We start from the raw sequence: 24,596 nt of genomic DNA on the forward strand, positions 1-24,596 counted from the left end.
GTTTAAAAAGTTGTTTAAAATTATTTTATTTTATTTAATTTAACCAGATAATTTTGTTTCCCATCGTTATCTTAACAAACTGAACTGAAAATAAACTTGTGTAGCTTTTAGAAAACAATCTGTTAAAAAAAAGTATTATTAAAATGATTATTAAAATAATAAGCAACAGCTGAAAAAAATATTTTGAAGAAAGACAGGCAGAAATTACGTTAATAAAGCATTAAAATGTTAATTTTTATATATTATGTTTAAATCTTTAAAATGAAATTATAAAAAAATTAAATATTTTTATGAATGAGGCAAGAAAAAATTACGGCCAACATTTTTAGTTTTATTTTTAGACATTATGTTTAAATCATTACAATCTAATTACATATTATAATTGAATTAAATATTTTTATTTAATATTAGTGTCAGCAAATATTTATTACTTTACTATCAGAATATAAACGAAAAAAAAAATAAAAAAGTTGTACCCCCAGCCAGTATCGAACCACTGACCTTCGCTTCTTTGGCGAAAGCTCTATGCGTCGAGCTAATGGAGACTTGCTCGGTTTTTATTCAATACTGGAATTTAAACCGCTAAGTAAAAAAATAGAGGATGTTCTTTGGATGCGCAGCAGTGAACGCAACGTGTATCAGCAGCCAGACGGCGTGCACGCTGTTCCAGAGAGCATAATAAAAGATATATCAAAGAGCCAGACGTCTTAAAATACTTGTTTTTCCGACGTTGCTAGCTCTCGTACTATATGTTTCCTTTATCGAGATCTACCACCCCTTAAAATACTTGCACTTATTTAACAGTCATTTTTATTCTACCATTAACCCCTATTATTAAAAAATAGGGGTTAATGGCAGAAGGGTAAAAATTTAGGGTTGTATTTGTGTTTTTTAATGTCACATAAAAAATAAGAATAAAAAAATTTGTTCAACAAAAATGAATATTATGACGATGACAGGAAAAAAAGTTGTCTTGGAAATGACGACCAATGACATTTTCCATAAAATTTTACATACAAAATGACAGCCATCTTCATTTCCAAGCCATCTCTGATAGCATTTTTTTATTGTATTGTAGGTTTATATGCCATGTATGGTACATCTTCGATAATATACAAATTTAAATATTATCTGCCACAACTTTAGAATTTCTTATAAATATTTTAAAGTTTAATTGCATTTAAATGTATACCTGAAATGAATAAATTGCCATCAAGCAGGGAGCTGCCATTTTAGCGGTAAAAAATATATTATTAAGTTTTGTTTCATACTGAGCATAAACATTGGCTGTAAAGTCTGAATTATTCACATGAAAATAATGCATTCCTAATTCTTCTGCTATATAAGATAGGATCATTCTGTCTCCACAGCCATCTTCACCTTCTATTAAAAACAATGGTTTTAATTGCTTTAACTCAGGACCTAAAAAATTTTTTATATTGCATGGTCTAAAATATACCACAAAACTTTTTGATTACATTATATTTAACAAGTTTTATAATGTTAGAGGTACTTACTATCTATATCTCCAAAAATTTCAATAGCATCTGCTATCTTTGTATATTTTGGTAGATCAAATGGAAAAAATACTTCGGAAATACTAATTTTTCCCATTTTAACATTCTTTGCTGGTTCAGTTATACATCTCGGTAGAAAACTTTGAATATTTGGTGCTTGTCTTATAGCCGTTTCTCCGATCACACAAAAACATCCTTCTGATGTTTCTTCTTTATTTACAATAACTTTATTACATTTAAAATATATTTTGTTAATTGTATTTGCTCTCAAGTCTGTGTAAAAATTAGCAGGTGCAAAATGTTTAACTTCTATTTGAATTAAATCATTTTTATATATAATTTTAGGAAGCTTAAAGTAATTTTGAATCACTGTATCTATTAATGCATTATTAATGTCATGAGGACTTGAGACTAATGATAGTTCTATTTCTTCAGCCACTTTAATCTCTTTTAGTGGTGTATAGAGCTTAATATCAAAATCAGTTTTAATTGCATTGTGAAATAATGTGTGCGATGTGTATACATAATTTTTCTCACAACACGCTGCAGACATTACAAACACAATACGAGAAACTCCATCTTCTTTTTGGGTAAGTTCAAGTATCCGATCACGTTTATATATAGTGTCTGGATGCACAATTACAGTATTATTAATATCACAACATGCCTTGTAATTATTTCTTACAAGCTTCCATATAACACCATCAGAAAGAGTCCTGAGCTGATAAGAAATTGATCTTTTAATTATGCTGTAATATTGGAAGTACATATAGAAAATAAACCAGTATCCATTGTGCCTTGGAAAAATTAAACTCGAAATAAATAACACTGTTTTGATGTCCGACATAATACGTTCATTTGAATCACTATATTTACCGTAAAAAAAGAATTTATCACTTCCAAAACATTCACTTTATTTGAACAATATATGTGAGGTTATGTAATTAAGTAGTAAACACGGTAACTATACAGATAAAGTTATTAAAGAAAATCAGTAAATTATTTAAAAAATTACAGGAATAATGATGGTACATAGTACAATAATGGTCTAATAACGAGCGTTTTAACATATGAAAATTGAAATTTTGATCCACCTTAAAATAAACAATTGCAAAAGGTGTATTACTGGTTGCAGATTCCAATTGATTTATAACTTTAAGGTTTAAGGGATGGAAATAAAGGTATTAATCGAATTTTATTTTAAAAGGATAATAAGAATATATTTTATGTATGAAAATTAAGAGGAAACTGAGTGTGCAACATTCTGGGAAATGTACAATGAGTCACAACGTAAATTAGATCCAGCATGTAGCGGCGCAAGTCACAAAACCCCGGGTAAAAACAATTTTGAATGGAATAAACGAGAGAAACACCCTCGTTTGGTCTTGATCCAGGGGGTGCGTAGTCCGGAATTAAATTCGTGAGGGTGAATACGACGATAACCGATCAGGATACCAGATAAATCTCGAATATTTTCGATTGTACTTGTGGATGGGACCAAAGAATTTTAGTGTACCTACTTAATTACACGTGGTAGAGTAGGCGGTTATTATACAGGGTGGGTTTATTTCAAACGCGCTAATTAAAAACAGTAATATAAATTTTATAGAACATAAACAAATTCAATTTTAAATACTCCTCTTTTGTAACAGATAGATACATTTTTAATTGTGTTAGTGGATCAAATAAAAACATTAATTAAAGAAACATGGGTTGTAATACCAGCAAAGAAACTTCGGTAAAACCAAATGAAGAAGAAAACAAAGAAAACGCAGAAGATAAGTCCAGTGAAGAGGGAATCAAACAAAACGAGGATGAAAATCATATTACAGGTAAGTTAATTTACGTTATTTAATTAATGATCATTCGCATTTCTGTTTTTTTGGCAAACTTATTAGGCACAGTGACGTCATAAGTCGCTACAGTCGCTAACACTTGTTTTAAAATATCTCAAAGTTGAAATGAAGATTTTTATGCTTAATAACAGAAGAGCGATATAACAGATATATTTAAGAAATAATTTTTAATTCAATATTTTATTTTTATGTTATTTAGTTGAGTTAAGAAGTTGAGAATTTTGTTGAAGTGTGGCATTTTCGAACAAACTCAATATAATAAAAGATGCTTTGAATGATGACAGATAAATAATTACTCATTATATATGAGATGTTCCATTCGATTTTTTTAAAGTCAAAGTCAAAGCTTATTGATCTTAAAACGTTCTGATAGCAAGTTACAAAATTAAGTAAGGTTTATAAGTTTTTTTGGTTCACAAACTTTGCAACACTCCAGGTATACACAGGCATTTTTTGTGCTTTATGGAATTGTCTAGAATAATACCGTATTTCTTAAAATAGATAGGTACACAAAGGTAAATGTTGACTAGTAGTGAATGCAGTCCCCATCGAGTGGAATTCTTAAACTTTCATCAATCATTAATAAATGCTTTGTTTTTACTAAGAACATATATCTATATTTAGTATCACTATGAAAATGAACAGCAGTCGTTAATGAGAGTTATTATTATTAATAAATTCTTTTCATTTTCTAAAAATAATATTTAGTAATATTATAAACAATTAACACAAAATTATATTAACTGTTGATATGACATTAAAAAAAGGGGGAGGGACACAATTCCCATCAAAAACATAGATTGTAAAAAAATACCAACTCTCACTGAGGGTCTCCTAAGGGTTTCTAAAATATCTATTGTTACCATGGTATTTATTTATTTATTTATTCCCTCACATTGTCATTCGTTTTGACACTTTAGTTTTTTATTACGAGTTTTTGGTTTAAACAAATAGTGTTGTGATATTTTAAGATTAAAAATGTTTACTAACAGACCTCGAAGTCGAACATTGTTCTTTTTAGAACATATTTTAGTGCGAAGTGTACAAGATAGCTTAATAGCCGTAAAAAACTCATCGCAATTGTATTAGAATATTTTGAACTGGAAAGCGGTAGTAATAGCATTTTATGTCCCTTAAATGCTGTTAAGAAGGTGGGTTTTGTTTTAACTGTTTATATATTTATAATTAATTTATTTTTGTTTTCTAAAATATTTTGATTAAAAGAAAATATGTAAAAGTGGGCAACGCTGTGCCGGTCAAGCTTAATCACGTGATTAAAAGTTTATTTGATATGAACTATATTTAACTTTCTCTAAAAATTAAGAATACATTTTGAATTTCAATAAAAAACCTACCTAAATTGCAATTTACCTGGTTTAGAAGAATATGTAGATAAAATAACCATTTGCATTTTTTAAATAAAATTAAAATTTGAACGGGAAACTTATATAAGGCACGACAAAATTAATTTGCTACATTGGCTACATATTTTCTCTTTATCGTTTTTCAAACAAGTTCAAAATAACGGAGTAATTTTACTTTGAAAATTTCCAAAAGAAAATGATTTTTTTGCTAAAATTTTGAGAACCACGGGATTTTTATTAGATTTTCTTTCTTGTAAATTTAATCATATAAAATAATACCCTACCTATGCTGCCATATTATCAAGAAATTATGTATTTTAACTAAGAACTAAAAACATTTTTAAAAAGTTTCGAATTTTCAAAAAAAAAATTTTCGCGAAAAAACCTTCTGGGGTTGAACTATACTGACAGTTAAAATACTTGCACTTATTTCTGGGACACCCCGAATAAAATCATATAGTGAATGTCATCGATTCGTCGTTTTTAAGCCTTATTAACTTGATGGTTTTTTTTTCAGTTGCATGTTATATGTTTCTCAGCCACTATAGTCGTCATTAATCATCATCATCATTTTCTGCTTATTCAACCATTTCCAATTATTGTGTAGCCTTCCTCACATACTCCTTTTGTAGTTGGGCCCATTGTTTTCTATTGTTGGCTATGCGGATCCAAGTTATCCCTGCTAATTTCGTAATATCATGGTGCCATCTCAGGTTCGGTCTTCTTCTAGGTCTTTTAATTTCTCGTGGATACCATGCTGTTATTTTTCTGGTCGATCTGTTGTCCGTTCTTCCTGCCAGGTGTCCTGCCCATTGCCATTTGAGGGATTTGACTCTGTGGATGACATCTATTACCTGGATCTTTTGTCGTATCCACTCTATTCCTTTTACGGTCTCTCTAGGTTATTCCCAGCATATATTTCGTTACATTGAATGTTGTGTGACCTGCAGTTTCCTTATGATGTCCGTTTTAAGTGTCCAGGTTTTGCATGCATAGGTTATGACTGGTAGTACACATTGGTCGAATGTTTTCTACTTTAGTCATCATTAATACAAGTAGGAATATTAACTAAAGGTGCCCGGTGGCGTAGAGGTACAGCTCTCGTCTACCAATCCAAAGGTTGTGGGTTCGAATCCCACAGCCGGCATTTCATCAGCAGACTATTTTTAATAAAATAGGCTGTACCTTGCCTACTCCCAATGCGTTAAACGCTATATACGGGAGCTATTATTATATATTAGGTATATCAACTATTAATTTATTATTAATCATAACAAGAAACACATTATATTTTTTCTATTTGTGGTTTTGTTTATCTGTCTGAAAGAAATCCACTAAAATTAAAAACAAACATTAATTCTAATGTAAATTGTATTTGAAGAGCGCTTAATTTAATCCAGGATCCATATATTTTTCTTTCCCTTTTCTTGGGTTCGTTGTATTTCCTTTTTGTTTTCTTAATTCGCTTCGCCATGCCAAAAAGAACGAAACCGTAAATTGTCATTATATCTCTCCTGTTACTTTACGTTCGTTTGCCTTATTTCTTTTACGTTTCTTCTTAATTCCCAGCGGTATTATTTTCCGAAGAAATCTTGGCTTTCTTTCTGATTTACTGGAAAGTCCACTATTGCCTGCTTTTTTAATAGTTTCCATGTAGTAACATTTTATCCTGGCCTTTATCCTGCCATCGAAAATTTATCAAAAAAAAAATTAGGAGTAGTTCAAAAATGAATAAAAATCGAATTAAACAATTAAATCATTCTGGGAATTAATTAGCTACCTGACTTACACAACTAATCAGGAACCTGTTACTGAAGAACGACGATTATAATAACGACAAAACTACAAATTATTTATAATTTGCAAATAAAATCGCTCTTTGAGTTTGCTCGAATCGCAGTAACCGCATAGCGCCGTGCTCCGCTCCAGTCGTCGCGCTCCTAGGGTCGCGAACAGCAGTAACTGTGGAACTGGAACTGGTACGTAACATCGCGCGATCTCGACTGCTTCGTCTGTCGCGAATAGATGTAACTGGTAACGTCCTATATCGCGACGTACTTCGCTCCAGTGCCAGTGGTCGCGCGACTGCTGGAGCGCTCGTAGGGTCGGATTCCGCTTAAATAAAGTAGGATCCAGATTAGTCTTAGCAGCAAAAAGGAGACGTTAACTTAAAATACTACAGGGTGATTCACGGCCATGGTACGTTAAATGTTTATGGAGAACTGGTTTTTTACATAAAGGCACCTGTTCCATCTGTTTAAATTATTTTCAGCGTTACAATGTTGCCGCTTCATATGAAAAGTGGTAGCATCTTTGTTATTTTAAATGGAACACCTGATATATTCATATCCCGTAATTTTTCTGATATCTACCGTAATTTTTCTGATATACCAATACCTATATCTAACAGTTTTCGATTTAAAAATTATCGCTGTGTAAAAAACAACAATCTATTATAATAAGTATAAACAAATTGACAACCAGTTGGATATGTCGCTGTGAGAACAAAGTTAACATTACTTTTTAGTTGGACAGACAATCTTTAAATTAGCTAAATGGCTCAGCAGATGATGCGAATTATAAAAAATCCTTCCTTCTTTAATTGCCGTTGTACGTTCACCATTCTTCAACCTCTCCACAGCTCTAATATCAAAATGGCATTTCGAAATCATCAGTAACCCCACAATACACTCTCCATAATACCCCTTACGACCTCACGTGCCCGTTTTCTACCTGTTAAGTTTCTGACTAAGGATTTCTCGTAATGGCTATAGTTTTTTTTTCTTAAATTAACGCTAACGTCACAATACAAGGTGTTTCAAAAACTATGTGGCAGCTCGTGGGAAGATTCCTCAGGAACGATAGGGGCATTTTTCATATTTTTTGATAAAAACAATGAGTACTTATTCAACACTTTGACAAGTTAATGACTTTAAAAAAATTAAAGGTATCTATTGAGACTTGAATTAAGGCAAATTAATAAAACTATATTTTTCATACCAAAGAGACTGAAACTGACAAAACATCAAGTGACAACTTTTAATCGGTATCAAACGATCAACACAACTGTGCTAACAAGAGGAAAAAGTCAGTGATGCACAGGTTTTTTTTTAGAAAAATACTCAAGTGATAATCTCTTAGAGGTGGGCAAAGATTGAACCTGTCGTTCATTTGAACGAGTATTAAAAATGAATCGTGAGATTCGATTCACTGCTTAGAATACGGTTCGTTCAATTGAATCGTAACCAGCACAGATCCATAACATTTAAATGCTGAGTCGTAAAAAAGAGTCGTGAGAATTGATTCGTTGTTTACAATACTGTTCGTTCAATTGAATCGTGGCCAGCACGGATTCATAAGATTTGAACGGTGAGCTGTAAAAAAGAATCGTTCTACGGCGCGGCGGTGATATTAGGCATAACTCAGGCACCAATATTTAGACTTGAACAAGTCCTAAACAAACATCATGGGCACAAAATGCAAACGATAAGAAAGTTATTTACAAGAAAAAAAAATGTATACTGTGCTTAGTACGGGAGTATCTGTAAGGTATTTAATTTTCACGTTAATATTTTTGTTAAAATAATATTAGCCATTATAAACCATTAAATGTCGGACTAAAAGACGAAATCGTGTTTTATGCAACTCTAAGTAAATATTGTTGGCCTCTGCTCAATAGGATAAAAAAACGGCGTCAGCGATGGTTATAAAATGAAGATCGCAGTCATAAGGTAAGGAATCAATCCAATTACGTCAGTGTCAGAAAGTGTTGAAAAACATATAAAAGAACTGTATATTTCTTTTTCTGGTCCCTTAAGTAATTGTCTGGAAAAATTATCGTCGGTAGTGCCAGTTACGATTCTTGTTTTTTATGAAACGTAAATTGTGCATGTGATTCAATCAAAATTGAACCATTCAATTGAATCATTCAAAATGAACAAATCGTAGGAGTCGATTTAATATGAGAAATTGAATCGTGTGATTCGATTCACTAAAAAGCATCGTAATGCCCATCACGATATAACTTATATGCACATCCCTGGTGAATCTGTCGATACCTTTTTAGCATTAAAGTATGCCGCACTTATAGTAACTTTTACCATCAAAATTTTATTCGAATCGCAAAAAGCACTTGGAAGAAAATATAATCAATCGGAAAAAAATCAAACTTTAGCCCCCTGTAGCTAAAACAGAGTCGGACCATTGTTAATATAAAAAAAATAATCTTATTTTTAAGTGAGGAATATCCCTACGAGGGATGGCACTTGTTTTTTAAAACATCTTGTATGAAAAACAAAACAAGAAGTTGCTGCATCAAAATTGATATACACTCAAAGGGATAGGAAAATATTGATTTTTTACCTATCAAGCTACTTTAAGCCGGTGGTAATATCGTATCTCTTCGGATGGCAGGGACACAGGGACAACAGCTGATATTTAAAGGGCTTTATTTACATATAGATTAAAGAAATAAAGTTGGCTCGACAGTTAAAAGTTACAGAATTGGAATTAAACCCTGTTATTAAAAAAATAGTTTATAGATTTTTCGAGTTGATTGTAAAAATTGTTTGTTGAATTATGTATGATAATAGCGGCCAAATTTTTACCAACGCCAGTTTACCAACAAATTTTTTTTTTCTTTTTTTTATTAAAGTCTTTAATTTTGAAGTTACAAAAATAAAATATACAAAAAATATAACAGTTTAAAAAATAATGAAATCAGTTTAAAAAAAAATAAATTTAGGTACAAAAACAAAACTGTGACCGTATCTGTTATGCCCGGTCCAAACCAAGGAGACAAAAAGTAAACACGATTTTGAGACAAAAACAAGACAAACTTGCGACAAAAAATGGGGAATTTTGAAAAGACAAACTTGAGAAAAATTGTTCACACCGCAAGGACACAAGTACAACAAAATCAAAAGTTTAGAGTTGAGTTGTTGCGAATGAGTTTTATTAACCACGTGTGATTTCACTGGTCTCCTACTGTTGGCAGCGCACGCCATCCACACTGCGCCGAGGTAAAATATACGAACAAAACAGAGACACTTTGATCTTTACCGACTCGAGACGGGACATTGAAAAGTCTCTGAATTTTGGAACAGAACAAAAATGAGACAGTAATGTCGCAGAAATGTATGGGATTTGTCGCAAAACATGAATGTTTCTGTCTTGTTTTGTCTGCTTGGTCTGGGCCCGGCATTAGATTTTAAATTATACATTAAGATCAATTCTTCTAGTATGCGTATTTGCGATAACTGTTATTACTCTTCAAATGAAGGAGAAGAACGTATACTGTCTACTATCGAATCGTTCATCGCGACGCGCGACTCTATTTTTTATTTTATACCACGAAAGAGATGTGTTTATGAAACCGCATCACCTATCGACTAAAACAACGAACGGGAGACGTAATCGCGACCGGAAAGTTCGTTCTTCTCACATATTATGAAATGACGATTCACTTTCACACTCGATATCGTGAAATTCGACCGGTTTAGCACTAAGAATAATGACACTGAAAAGGCTATATCCGATATTTTTTAAGTAGTAACATTTTCAAGTGAAATTTCTTTACGCGCGCTGATTCAAGGCCGTGACACACATGTGACACACGAGCTATCAAGACGCCCGTGACACACGAGCTAGCGCGACGAAAAGTTGTAACAATCGAATTATATTTATTAATTTTTAATTTATTACTTTTTCAACATTTCAAAGTACACTTTTTCATACATGTCCTTGAAACCCTCCAATTTAATAGCTGTTAAACAGTACAAAACACCACCATTTTTTGATATTTAATTTATCCTTGTATAAGTTACGTTTAAAATAATAATATATCAGCCACTGTATTAGGGAATATTGTAGATTAGTATAGAAAAACTCCCTTTGGTGTTCTTTTTTTAAAATCGGAACAATATAACTTTTAAATACACGATATTTGTTTTAAAACGGCATTTATAAAAAAAATATTTTTTTAGTAGAATAAGAACACCTTTATTGAAGTTTTGAATTTCCAACAAAAGTTAATTTAGCTCAGTACGAAATTGAACTCTCAAATGCCTGTCAATACATATATTGCTGGGAGAACTCAATATGTGAAGTTTGATGCTATTGAAAACTGTTTCGGTGGTAATTAACGTTTAACTAACTTCACTGCATTGTACTAAAGGTATCTGTCATATATAAATATGCTAGGCCAAAAAACACTTCATAATGATACGTTTAACAGGTTTATAATTCGTTTTAGGAGTAATACATTACAATAATTATACGATATGACGTAAATGTTACTAATAAACTTACTTTTCGAAATATATAGATCTGTGTGTCTGGAAACGTTCTATTCTTCTTTAATATTTCTATAATTGGTGTTAATTTTTTACAAATTTTATGTCAATTTTTAGGAAATGACCTCTAGACAATGACCTCGCCAAAATTGTCATCGATTATCGATTGTTATTTCCCAGTCGTCTTTGATGTCGTTTTTTTCAATCACACGATATATATTTAAGAAACTATACCGGGTGCGTCTGAAAAGTGACTCACCCCTATAACTTTTTTATTTTTTCAGATATAAAAACGAAATTTGGTATGTTAGTATATGACATAAATTAGGATTGATTGACGTATTCAATTGTTTTTTGTCACCTCCTGTTGTTTTACCGGAAATTACCACAACTTTTGATTTTTAAATGACATCCTTGGTATTTTTTACTTTATTCGATAGAAAATGACATTCTGAATAGAATGACATATCATATGTCAACTTTTGATATTCTCGCTTAATAAAAAATCGTATTTTAAAATTCAATCTGAGTGCCATGGCTATATTAAAAACACTAATTCTTAATCAAGAAGCCTTGGAAAAATATATTTGATCGTCTAATGTTTTTAGTGTCTTGTCCTGGCTAGTTAGAAAATGCTCAAATCGTATTTTTAATCATATCTCAATTTTTTCAACTGGAACGAGGGTGGCTCATTAGCATATTTGGAAAAAGCATTTTTTTACGAACAATTTGATATCACACACTTGGCATTTCGAGTCAAATTTTCGTTACGAACCGCAAGTTATAATTTGAAATCAACCATATGCGAAAATATCAAAAGTTGACATATGATATGCCATTCTATTCAGAATGTTATTTTCTATCGAATAAAGTAAAAAAATACCGAGGGTGCCATTTAAAAATCTAAAGTTGTAGTCATTTCCAATGAAAGAGGAAGTGACCGAAACCAATTGACTACATCAATCAATGTGTATTTATGTCATATACTGACATACCAAGTCTCGTTTTTTTTTAACTAAAATAATAAAAAAGTTATAGTGGTGAGCCACTTTTGAGACGCACCCGGTATAGTACATTTAAAATATTAATGCTTGCTTGAAATATGAGTCACTCACCCATCGAGATTTATTTTTTTGCGTTAAACATAATCTTGAATTATATGATAGTCATTTTCTTTCAATCTTCAATTCATTAAATGGCAAAGCATAATGACAAATACCGAAAATTGTTCTGATGTACTTTGTAAGTTAAAAAATTTGTAGCTATTAATAACTCTACTTTGTTATTATTTATTACTTTAATGTCGATATTTTAACCTGTCGAAGTTCCTAAAGAAAGTTCAATATACTTTTTTAACGTCAAGTCTTGGGAGTGGCGTCAAAAAACATTCACTTCTAAAAAGAAAACTCATTTCTTTTAACGATTTTCCGTAAATTTTCTTTAGCAAACTTAATTTTTTAGAAACACAATTTTGGAGTTTGTGCTCAGTTTTAATCGTTTTTTCAATAATGAATTTTGTTCGCTATAAATTTTGTAAAGTTTTTCATATCAATTTTCATATTGCTTATTGGAATACATATATATTATAGATTCAGAGATTAACAATGTTACCTGTACTAAATATGTTATTATATTATATTGTTAAGGTGTGTATCGCCCAGTTCTACTGCGACACTTTCAGACCTATTGTGGTCCCCTTCTGATCCCTAGGTTACATTCTCCAGTTCTATCCTTTTCAGAAAGTAGCAATTTGGAGACTGAACCCTTGACGTAGGTCTTTGCCAATGGCTTTTCATTACCATGTTCAAAGAACCGCACATTTGCCAGGCGTTGTTTCTTTTTCAGATTGATAAAATCTGCACATGACTTTGTCTGTCAATTCTATCAGCGTTAGATGATAAGCTTTATAAGCTTACAGTGCCTTGTTTGTAGACCCACTACAGCTGTGACTGTCTCTCTGTTTTAATTATTGGGTTTGCCGTGAATTTTGGAGTATGTTCTACAATGGACTTTTTCGGTTTTCTCTGTCCTGGTAAATTTCTCCACCATTCTAGAGATTTGTTAGCCACCCATCGTTTTGTGCCCATTCTTGTGACTGTTTTTTCAATGCCGCGGTTCTTTCTGGGTCTATGAATGGTACTGACAGGTTCCCTTGTTTGGTTATTTTATCTGCCCTGGTACCAGGACACGAAGGTCGCACGAGCATCATTAAATAATATTTTGAATGCGGTAGACAATGATTCAGTGTTAAAACTAAAATAATTTCGGACTTCCATTGTCTTTATTTATTTTCCTTACACAACGTTTAGTTTTTATGTCTAAAGTGATGGTTTACCTATGAGTTGACTGTGTGATGTTTACCTATAGGGTCCCATTCACGTTGAGATCGGTATCGATACATGTTGCAAGTATCAGTATCTTGACCAGGGTTGTTAAGTAGTTTATGAAGCAAAAACTACGCTAAAAACTACGCGTAGTTTTTTGTATTAACTACGTTTTAAAATTTTAAAAACTACCTTCAAAAACTACACAAAAACTACACAGAAACTACGTTAAAAACTACTTACAAAAATATAGTAAAATATAAACAATTTAGACTTTAAACAAAATTCTTATCATGGAAGTATGAAGTTATATTATATTTGTATAAGTTAAACAACACCAGAAAAAAAGACAATTTTTTTTTCAACAAAAGTGTATTTTCTACGAAATACAAAGTAACATTGAACACAAAATAAACTATAAATTCTTATGGAGAAATTCTCCATAGACATTCTCCAGGAGAATATATGATTTTTTACATCTAAAGGCACAACTTGATAATTCCCCTCTTCCCAGAAGGTATGGAGCAAGGTATGGAGACATCGACGTCTTCCAAGCATTTTTAACTACTAAGTATCAAAAATATCACATAATAAGGAACAAATTCACAAAATATAGATTTTTTATTTCTTTAAATTGATCAACAAACAAAGTTTTAAGGTTATGTTTTCACTGTTATTTTAAAAAACTACATTAGTTACATAAACTACACATTTACTACTCGACATTTAAAAAACTACTTGTGACATGTAGTAAATGTAGTTTATTAATTACTACGTGTAGTTTAACAACTCTGATCTTGACACAAATCTCACAGTGTATTTGTCTGTCTCAGTATCGCTATATCGGTATCGGATGGTATCGTCGTCTGTATCAATGTAGTGAAACTTCGATACCAAACGCATGCAACTGATACTTGTTGCAACGTGTATGTTGATGTTATTATGTATCGCGATACCAAAATATAAACAGTGTCGTTTCCACTCGTTTCCAACATGGAAGATCGTGAGTTTTGAGAGATCTGATTCGTCGACCTTTAATTCTTGTAGTAAATTTGCCACTGTGTATTTGTTTCTCTCACGTAACCATTTTTTAACCCATATTCTTTTTCGTCTTTTTTTCTTTTTTGAAATGCCTGATAATACAACTGCCACTGCTACAAGCACCGGCATGGCAGGCAGTATCATTTTGGTTTTCAATTTGAACACTGATGTTTCCTGATTCCGTCTCAACGTGTAGGAATCTTTGAAACATGGATATAAATCTCAGATACATGTATCGCTTCCTGTCGCGATACACGTATCGATACCGATCTCAACGTGAATGGGGCCCTTATGAGTGAGACTCATGGCTTATGGTATCACTAGAGAGAGAGAGAGCGCCAGTGATAGCGAGTATATATATGGAACGGTTTGAGACCAATGCCATTAGTATTACACCTTTATAATCTGGAATAGAACCGATAGACAGTTGGATTCATTTCTCGATCATCTCAGTTAACGAAGTAGATCAGATTCACGACTGAGAAAGAGAAAAACTTCTGTCTATCATTTCTGGATGTTCTTGTCAGTAGAAGCGATGGATCCATTATAGCACTGCTGTATATAGAAAACACACACATAGGGGACAATATTTAAATTCTAAATCGAACCATTCCTGAAGTAACCAAAAGAAATATAGTTAAAAGATTATGTCATCGAGCAATCACTATATACATATATGCAGTGATCAAGAATCTCTGAATTCTGAATTTCCGTGGTCTCTCTCTCTCTCTCACTCTCATACATATACTTATACATGACAGATAACTGTCAGTGATACTTCTAACCGAAATATTGTGTAATGAAAATAAATAAAGACAAAAATCCGAAATTCTCTTAATTTCAATATTAAATATTTTTATATGCCTATGATACCTTCTATTGTAGTCTGCTTATTTAATCCTTTTTAAAGCATTGAAGTATGTAACAAATGTTCAAATTGTTCTAAACATGTTTACAAACAAAATCAAAACGGAAAGAAGTATTTGTCGTACATGCAACAAAAATAAAAACAATATTTTAAATAGCGTCGGCAAGTCTATCATCGTTTGGAGGTAGGGAATGCAATCCCGCACCAAAATCTCAATCCCGCAAACCCGCGGGATTAAAGCAATCAATCCCGCGGATCCGCAAAATTGCGGGACTGTAAACAATAGTCATACATTTGGTCCTAAACGGTACAAAAGGCATTGTACATTTTGCATAGGCCCACAATATATTGATATAGCGTGTATCTTAAACTAGCTGTACAGAAATTTGGATCGATATATACAGGGTGTTCAAAAAATATATTTAATATTAAATAAACTTAAATTTTATTATAATTTATCTACTTATTTTATAAATAAAAATATTATTCTGATGTTGATTTTTAACCTGTGTTAGTTATTTGCTTTTAGATACACTCTATATCAATAATTTTTTAGCATATGCAGAATGTACAAAGCTTTTTGTACCATTTAGGACCATACGTGTGACTAAAAATGCATATTTTTCGAAAAAAAAAACGTTGAATTTTCCTTAAAACAAAAAAAATTAAAAACCGATCAATTTTTTCTCTAATTTCTATACAGATTAGTCGTATTTGGTAAAAATGTCGATTTTTTAAAAATTGTAAATTTGCGGTATAAAAGATTCTTAACCAAATTTTCACACTCTTATAAAACACCCTGTTTACGAGAATTCGCTAAATATATTTTCGAAAACTATATAGCATTTTAATTACAATAGATACATCTAAAACCTGGTCCAAACCGCATTCCAAAATCTTTTTTAGTTCAAGTGATATTCAACTTTAAATTTACCTTAAAATTTTGCTTGTCCCGATAATTATGTCCGGCAGTTTATTTGACGAAATTGTCCACAAGTACTAGTTAAACGCTTTTCTTCACTTACGTACATACGCCAGAAAGAAATTTAAGAACTAACCTGTTTGTTTCACTTATTTTTAATGGCCAAGCCGTAAGGGGAATCCCCCGGGTTCCGAGCGTCGACGCATTGGCCCGGAACGAAGCGGTTTGATCTTGATTGAGATCGATTCGGTAACCATGTAGTAATGTGTCGATCCCGCAGATCTCGCACGGTAAATCCCGCAACTTTGACCCCGCGAAATCTTAGAGGGATCCCGCATTTGCGGGGTCCAGCATTTGCGGGATTGCATTCCCTATTTGGAGGTATTCCTTTATAAAATGAAATAGCTGAATGTACAGGATTAGAATGTGCGGCTTGTAAAAGCATAAAACTCTGAAATATATCTTTTTTTGCCTTCCCCCCATAAAATATAATACTTGAGAACCAGAATTGAAACATTCTTTTTTATTATAGTATTTCCTCTAATAAAAATTGATAGACGTCGAAAGTTAACGTAAAATGGAAATATAAACCCGTTATAAAATTTAATATTTAGTCCGAACAGGGGATTACACTATTAATCCTCTATTATAAGTTTGAGCATTCTTGTACCAGATATGAAATACAAGAGAATTATAGAAATATAAATTAGATGAGGACGTTTTAGTGGTATTTTCAGTTTTTGTCGGGTAATTATCATATTACGGTTTATTTTTAGGTTGTAGAATATTGCAAGTAGTTAGATATTGAAAACAAGAGGGAATATATTTATTATTTAAGCATTTTGACACAATTTTTTTTAAGTCATTTCTAATTAAGACCAACGTTTAAAATACTTATCTTTATTAATTTGTTTTCATTTATGTAATGCCAAAAATATATTTTATACAGAACGCGTTGTCCCGTGAGCACCAATTCACTTCACAAACGTTCATAAATTATTATACAGGGTGGTCCGAACTGTATTCCGGAAACTTCGGCAGCATTAATGGAGTTCGAATACTGGGATCATATTAATTGGTCCTCTTTTACAAATATTTAAACAGTTTTTTTATTTTTTTATATCGACAATATTAGTAAGCTGTGATATTAGTATCTATACTCTTTGAAAATTTGTTACATCTTTAAAAATAATCTATATACAGGGTGGTCCGAACTGTATTCCGGAAACTTCGGCAGCATATTCTGCAGATAAAGAGAGGTAAAAAATTTCGAATAAAAGTATGTCCTAAAATGCTTAGTTTTGGACATACAGGGTGTCGATGTTTCATTTTTATTTCGATTTTTTCCAAATAATTTCTGAAGTAACGTCAAATTATGTGTGTTATACAATATAATCGAACAAAAACGGTGTCAGCGATGACTATGAAATGAAGATCGCTGCCATTTTATATGTAAAATTGTATGGGGAATGTCATCGATCGTCATTCTCAACTGGACGCCGTTTTTTTATTATACGGTATATAGACTCATTACCTATATAAACAAGCTTGGTGCATTCTCCGCCGGTGTTGCCACCGTCGGAGAATATCGTAAGTGTAAAATCGTAATTTTTGGGGTTACTCAACCGGGTCTCACAATGCAAATTCACCTCAAATATCCCTTTAGTTGGTCATTGGCAAGCACTCTCTCATTGTACATGAAAATAACAAAACAAACATTTACTGATCTGGATAAATCTGATAGTTAAAGAGTAAGACTCACCCGGAGGTACTCCGCCCCCTAGCCACTAGCATCACTGACATTCTATTCAATATATCCCATTCCATATCTTCCATCTAATTCAAATATTATTCGGATCTATTGGTTAATAATCTTCAACAACTAGCTAGTGTCACCTGAAATAGTATAGGGGCTTCCCCCGGACGCAAATCTGCCGCTAAACAGATTCGCATCCCAAACGATGAGGCTAATTGGGGTCCTCACGCAACGCTCCACTGTCTCAATCGAGAAGCAAGCTCAAACTCTCAAGACCATCCTCGAAGGAACGACGTCACAAGAGGTTTTCTACTTCCATAGTCAAAAGACTCGCTACTTTCAAATGTCAGCTCTGTGACAAAACACAACACTACACAGTCGGCCGGCCTATCAACGACTGACTGACCTGCCGCGCCCGTGCAAGCTAAGCCTCCTCTTATATCACAATTTTACCTGATCACAAATATTTACATCGCTTGCCAATGAATCATACTATTTTCTGTAATCGACTTTCATATAGTGTGATTTAGCATTACTAATAAAATAAATAGAGAGTTTCCGAAGGCATCCATATTCTTTATTAGAATAGTGAATAAATAAAAGCATTATTATAACAAACTTATTTTCCAAGTTTTACATAAGCAACTAGTACTAAAAATACCCGGGTTTAAATAGCGATAATAATAAAAAAATATTATTTAATTATATTAAAAGTGTTAGGAAGTATAATATGTGAAAATTCTAAAAATAAAAATAAAAAAGTAAATATTTTGGTATCTTTAGAAGGCCTAACTTATTTTTTACTACCCGAAACAGCATTACATCACACAAACTTCGTACCTGAGTATTTTATAGTCTCAATAACTGCACTAGCAAAAAACTAAAATTCTTAAATTTTATGACAAAATCACGTTTTCAATATTATTTTAATGCGATCAACATGACGGCGCGCGGCGCTGTGAAATAGGTACTGATAATTTCTGATTTTTGCCGTTGAAGCGCTGCGGTCGGAATTTTTTGAAATCAACTGAAATGTACCAAGCCTATATAGTCTAAGAGACCTGGCTACATAAAAAACCTTATCATCGTTACATGGCTAATTTTTTGTGTGAAGTATCCTTTTGTGTAGCCATTATGAAATAGTCATGTCTGCCAGCGCGATCCCGGTGCTTAAAGCGGGGGCGGCCAATCGAAAGGGTGAAATTTTGACACTAAAAATATTACTAATTTTTATTAATTTTTAAATTACTAAAATTAAGATACATGAGTTATAATTGCGAAAATAGCTTTTATTTATTATTAAGAAACGTGGAAAATTGTTGGCAGACATTTTTCTAGTCGCTAAAATGCCGACAGACAACGCGAAAGAGGCATGAAATTTTAAAAATTATTAAAAAATGAAATTTGAAGAATGAAAAAAATTATGGCATATTTGCATGCCGATTGGTGAAATATCATATTTATTTATTTTAAAAGGCGTATGCAAAAGGGCAGACAAAAAGATCGTTGCTCAATCAGCTGCAGACAGTTATCAAAAGCGCGATATTACTCTAGCGCTTTATTTAGGGAACGCTGGCCGCCTCATCCATTTAAGTATAGATTCAAGTCAGATTAAGTACAGATTAAGTCAGAAATCATATAATATACGATTATATTATAAATATATTTTTTTATTATTTCAATAACGATTTTTTTGTCTGTCCTTTTGCATACGGCTTTTTAAATTAATTTACAATAAACATGACATTCCACCAACCGACATGCATGTATGCGATGATTTTTTTTTGTCAAATTCCATGCCTCTTTCGGGTTGTCCGCCGGCATTTTAGCCACTTGAAAAATGTCTGTCAACAATTTTACACGTTTCCTAATAATAAATAAAAGCTATTTGGCAATTATAACTCGTGTACCTTATAATATTTTTAGTGTCAAAATTTCACCCTTTCGATTGGCCGCCCCCGCTTTAAGCCCCGGAATCGCGCTGGCAGACATGACTATTTCACAATGGCTACACAAAAGGATACTTCACACAAAAAATTAGCCATGTAACGATGATAAGGTTTTTTATGTAGCCAGCTCTCGGTCTAATAGGGGTTGTTACCACTCATTTAAGTTTGATGCCCTCTAACGGACAAACGAAGTACTTAATGAACTTATTTTGATCCCAAATATACGTAGTAGTTCTATTTCCATGGAATATTCGGACACTGTATATTTAATATCGTACATTTTAAAATGTAATACTATATCGTTATGACGTGAGCAGTCTTTTGTACGACATTCAAAACCCTAAACTATCTTTACCGATGAAAGTTTTATCGGTGAAAGAAAAAGAGCAAAAGTTTTGTGGATAAAAACGACTGAAGCTTCGGCGTCAGAATGTCTGCTCGCCATTTGAGCATGCGATTCGTTAGAGCATAAACAGATATTTAACAGCTGAAACGTTATCTGCCGGTTTTTTGCAAAATATACAGGTTTTTCACGAAACTAGTTAATCAAAAGTTTTTAGGATCTAATTTGAATATACAGTATGTCCCCGGAGCGTCTCTTCAAAAAGAAACATTTTAAGAAAAATGCGTTCTGTAGGTATAGAAAATTGTGCTTGCCCTAAAATGGTTAATCCTCTTTATACTTTTCCAAATTTGTATTAAAAAAGCAAAATTCTGCGTAGAAACATCTTTTTTTCTCCCCATTAAATACTTTTTGATAAAGATTTTACAGCATTGCTAAATTTCATTTTCAATAGAACATTGTTATCCTTTGTTTCACTATTACCTAAGTCATTTGTTTCGTTAGTATCCAATGACTAGTATTTTCTCTTCAATTTGTCTCTGCCTTATTATACTCTTCAGTCAAACCAGAGATACATTCTTTTTCTCCTTAAGTTCATTTACAATTCTTTTATTTTGTACATGGATTGATTTATTTTAATTTATTGGTTGATATGATTTTTTTGTTCTTGGTATTTAAAATAAAACACCAATTCACCACAATACACCAAAGTAGGGATAGTATGTCTATATATTTTGCATTTTTTTATTAATATTCTGTTATACTTGTTATTTTGGATGTAGGAAAATGATTTTTAATGTTTTTAAGCAAAGACTGGTTTAATAAATAATAATAACAATAATAATTTGTTATACCTATTAACAACAAAATTTTAAATCATTTAATATAAACATTTTTTTAAGTAGTAGCAAAATATAAACAACAAATTAGATGTCAAAATTGTTTATATTAGATCCTATTTAAAAATAATATAGTCTCTAAATTTTTGGCAACGTTGGTTTATTAAATAATAATAATGACAGAACTAATTTGTTATATTAACAACAAATTTTAAAATCGTGAAATATAAACATTTATTAATTTTCTAAGCATGCAGTGTAATGGAAGGAAAATATAAATAAAAAATTAGAAATCAAAATTATTTATATTAGGTACTTTATATTTACTATTTAAAAATAATATTTACTTTTACTGGCATTTACTTTAAAAAATAAATAAGATATTTTTTCGCAAAAAACTACATGTAAGAGAATTAGCATAAACAAAATACAAATATCGTTACCTTTTTTTTTTAAATTGGCACGTGTAAAACTTTCAATTTAATTTTCTCACCCCATAGTGTGAGTTCGATTATTAAGTTCAACTAATTCATATTATTAAAACATCTAAAATATAAATATGTATTTTTAAAATTAATTGTAAGTTCATCTCATCTCTCTTAAAAATTGCTACTTCTCAAAATTACCCATTAAAAAATAGACCATATACTATATAAAATTAAATAATTGAAAGATCTGGCTACGGAAAATCACACAAATTTTCGGAAAAATTTTGACCACTTGCTCACGCACACAATCGTCAATTAAAAAAACTACTATTTCAGTATTTTAAATATTTTAATAAACACAAAAGTAGCACAGTATTTATAAGGCGAAATTATAAAAATTTGGAAGAACTAATAATGCACTGACGCACACAAAAATCAAACGAATACTAATTTCATTTATAAAAGCATTCGATAGTCGTGGCTCAACGATAACCATTTAGTCGCACGGCGAGGTTGTATGCTTTAGTATACAAATGAATGAATGATTTTATTCGAATAAAACCATTCGATAGTTGAAATCATTCATTCAGTAATCATTCGATAGTCTAATTAATTCGATAGTTTCCATCGCTAGAACGATGGCTGAACATTCTATACATCTAAAACGATGATTAAAAGTTAATTTTTCATAAACAGAATTTTATCTAAAAATAAAATTTCAGCAATTTCTATAATGAAACATAAGCTTGCCCCATGTTTGTCTATGTTAAGTAAGAAAATTTAAACGCCTAAATTTAAATTGCCCCTTGCTCATTTTTTTTTGTATTTAATAATAGAAGCAACGAACTGCGAAAGCAGCAGCCTGTTTTTCTCTCATCTTATTGCTATTTTTTAACGAGAATTTAATAATAAAAAAATATAGCAGCAAGCGCTGAGCTCCGAGTTAAGTAGTATGGCAGGCCATACAATTTAATTGGGTTTTAAGCGAATTCAAAAGGGCCGTTAAAGTTTACGAGATGGTTTGAAGATTATAAATATATTTTAAATAATAATTAGTAGAATAGTTGATATAAAAAGATAATAACAAATACATACAATATTCTTGAAAAATATACCAGCTTATTCACCTCATAGAAATTCTGAGTGATAGGATCGTTGGAGGACTACTGAAGCTACAATTTAGAATTATTTTCAAAAGGTACAGAGTGTCCCAAATAAATAAAAAATATAAAAGTTGTATTCTTTAAATGGAATAACCTGTATATCGTTATATTTTCAGTTTCTACGATTAAAATAAAGGTAAATTTGATTAAGGTTTACCGCCCTTTAATCTTACCGTTTTTGAACTATTTACATTTTTGTTAAAATACAATAACAATTTCAATGCTACATTTCTCTAGGTATATTTTTTAAAACCAAATATTGTACTGAATTTTTTTATTAACTAAATTTTGTGTTGCAATAATAAAAATTATACCGGATGATCGAGAAAAAACGGCGTCAGCGATGGCTATGAAATGAAGATCGCTGTCATTTTATATGTAAATTTATATGGGAAATGTCATCGATCGTCATTTCCCAGCCAACTGGACGCCGTTTTTTTTCGATTATACGGTACTACCTTATAAAGAGTGTCTAAATATTTATTTTAAGTAATTACTAGCTTTAAACGGCAATAACTTGTTTAATTTAAATGGAACACCTTGTATATTTTACAAGAATTGGATGTACAATTTAATTGTCTATCAAACTGAAATGTCTATTCAACGTCAATCAAATTGAAATGTCTATTCATGTCAACTCAACCTGTTTATTTTTCGTCAATAATGACATGTATTGACTATTTCCATTCTAAATATCTTGAGAATGGTTGCTTGTAGCGATTTTTACAAAGAGATATTTTTTACGTAAAAATTCACACATATTTTTTCCCTCAGTAGTTTTATACAGGTACGGACAAAAACTTATTACGTTTCAAAACAGTTAAAACACATGTAGGTGGCGCCCTTTACCAGTAAGAGCCATATTGACATCAAAATTAAATTTCTCATGTCAAAAAACTTCTAGACACCAATTTTCATCCAAATATTGACATTACTTCAGATATTATTTGGAAAAAATCGAAATAAAAATGAAACTTCTACACCCTATATCTCTGAAACTAAGCATTTTAGGACATAGATTTATACGAACTTTTTTACTTATTTTTATCTGCAGAATATTCTGCCGATGTTTCCGGGATACAGTTCAGACTACCCTGTATACAGGGTGTTTCAAAACAAATGCGAAAAACTTCAGGGGGTGATTCCTTGTTCAAAATAAAGGGTAGTTTGCTTTATAAACGTTGGGTAAAAAGTCAACCATTAGGGAGATATCGCGGTACAAAGATGGCGGAAAAATAATGTTTTTATTTTTTATCTTGAAAACGAAAAGAGATAGACTAATGAAATTTTACGGAAGCATTACTGTTATGAAAACACACTTTCTGGTAATTTTTTCACTTTTTTAAAATGAGTGGAAGGGGTTGAAATTATCACAGCTTACTAATATTGTCGATATAAAAAATAAAATAAAAAACTGTTTAAATATTTGTAAAAGAGGACAAATTAATATGATACCAGTATTCGAACTCCATTAATTGACCTTTGCGTTGCTTAATATGATTAATAATTGCTCCAAATATTGAAAAAACTAAATTTTGTATGTGTATTAGACACAAAAGTCTGGTAAAAGTAACACTTTAAAAGGGACGTTGACATTCATAACTTATAATTCTATTGATTTCTGATCCAAATCCACATTTATTTAGAACAATTTATTAACTAACACAATTTAGTGTGTAATTAATTGTTATTCAGGTGGAAATAATGGTAGTATATTTAATTGGTATACTCTTTTACAAAGATTTAAATAGTTTTCTTTTTGTAAACAAATATCTAGTCATTCCTTCTAGTGGAATAATAACGTTGTAAGATTTGACATTTTTTTTTATTCTATGTTTTTGATGGGATTACTATTTCTATATATTAGTTATTAGAAGTATTTCAATTCAATGTATTGTGGCTTGATAAATAAGAAAGAAGGTAAAACCACAAT

General features: G+C 31.4%; 2 protein-coding genes across 3 annotated transcripts in view; one reads left to right on the top strand and one right to left on the bottom strand.

Annotated features, from left to right (window-relative positions):
* The window catches only part of LOC115885206 (peroxisome assembly factor 2), a 28,933-nt gene extending 26,305 nt beyond the window's left edge, over nucleotides 1–2,628 (bottom strand). For both annotated transcript variants that reach the window (XM_030904034.1, XM_030904035.1), the window contains exons 1-2: nucleotides 1,518–2,628; nucleotides 1,193–1,422 (exon numbers count right to left, since the gene is read on the bottom strand). In XM_030904034.1, the coding sequence (XP_030759894.1) occupies nucleotides 1,193–1,422; nucleotides 1,518–2,364 (1,077 nt within the window). In that variant the 5' untranslated portion in view covers nucleotides 2,365–2,628. The remainder of the gene's footprint in view (nucleotides 1–1,192; nucleotides 1,423–1,517) is intronic.
* A 244-nt stretch (nucleotides 2,629–2,872) lies between these two features.
* Nucleotides 2,873–24,596, top strand: part of LOC115885211 — a 185,798-nt gene continuing 164,074 nt past the window's right edge. Inside the window, exon 1 of the mRNA XM_030904039.1 lies at nucleotides 2,873–3,349. Within this exon, the coding sequence (XP_030759899.1) occupies nucleotides 3,226–3,349 (124 nt within the window). The 5' untranslated portion in view covers nucleotides 2,873–3,225. The remainder of the gene's footprint in view (nucleotides 3,350–24,596) is intronic.

Source organism: Sitophilus oryzae, unplaced genomic scaffold (assembly GCF_002938485.1).
Source record: "Sitophilus oryzae breed Bouriz unplaced genomic scaffold, Soryzae_2.0 scaffold_377_pilon_pilon, whole genome shotgun sequence".
Lineage (NCBI taxonomy): Eukaryota > Metazoa > Arthropoda > Insecta > Coleoptera > Curculionidae > Sitophilus > Sitophilus oryzae.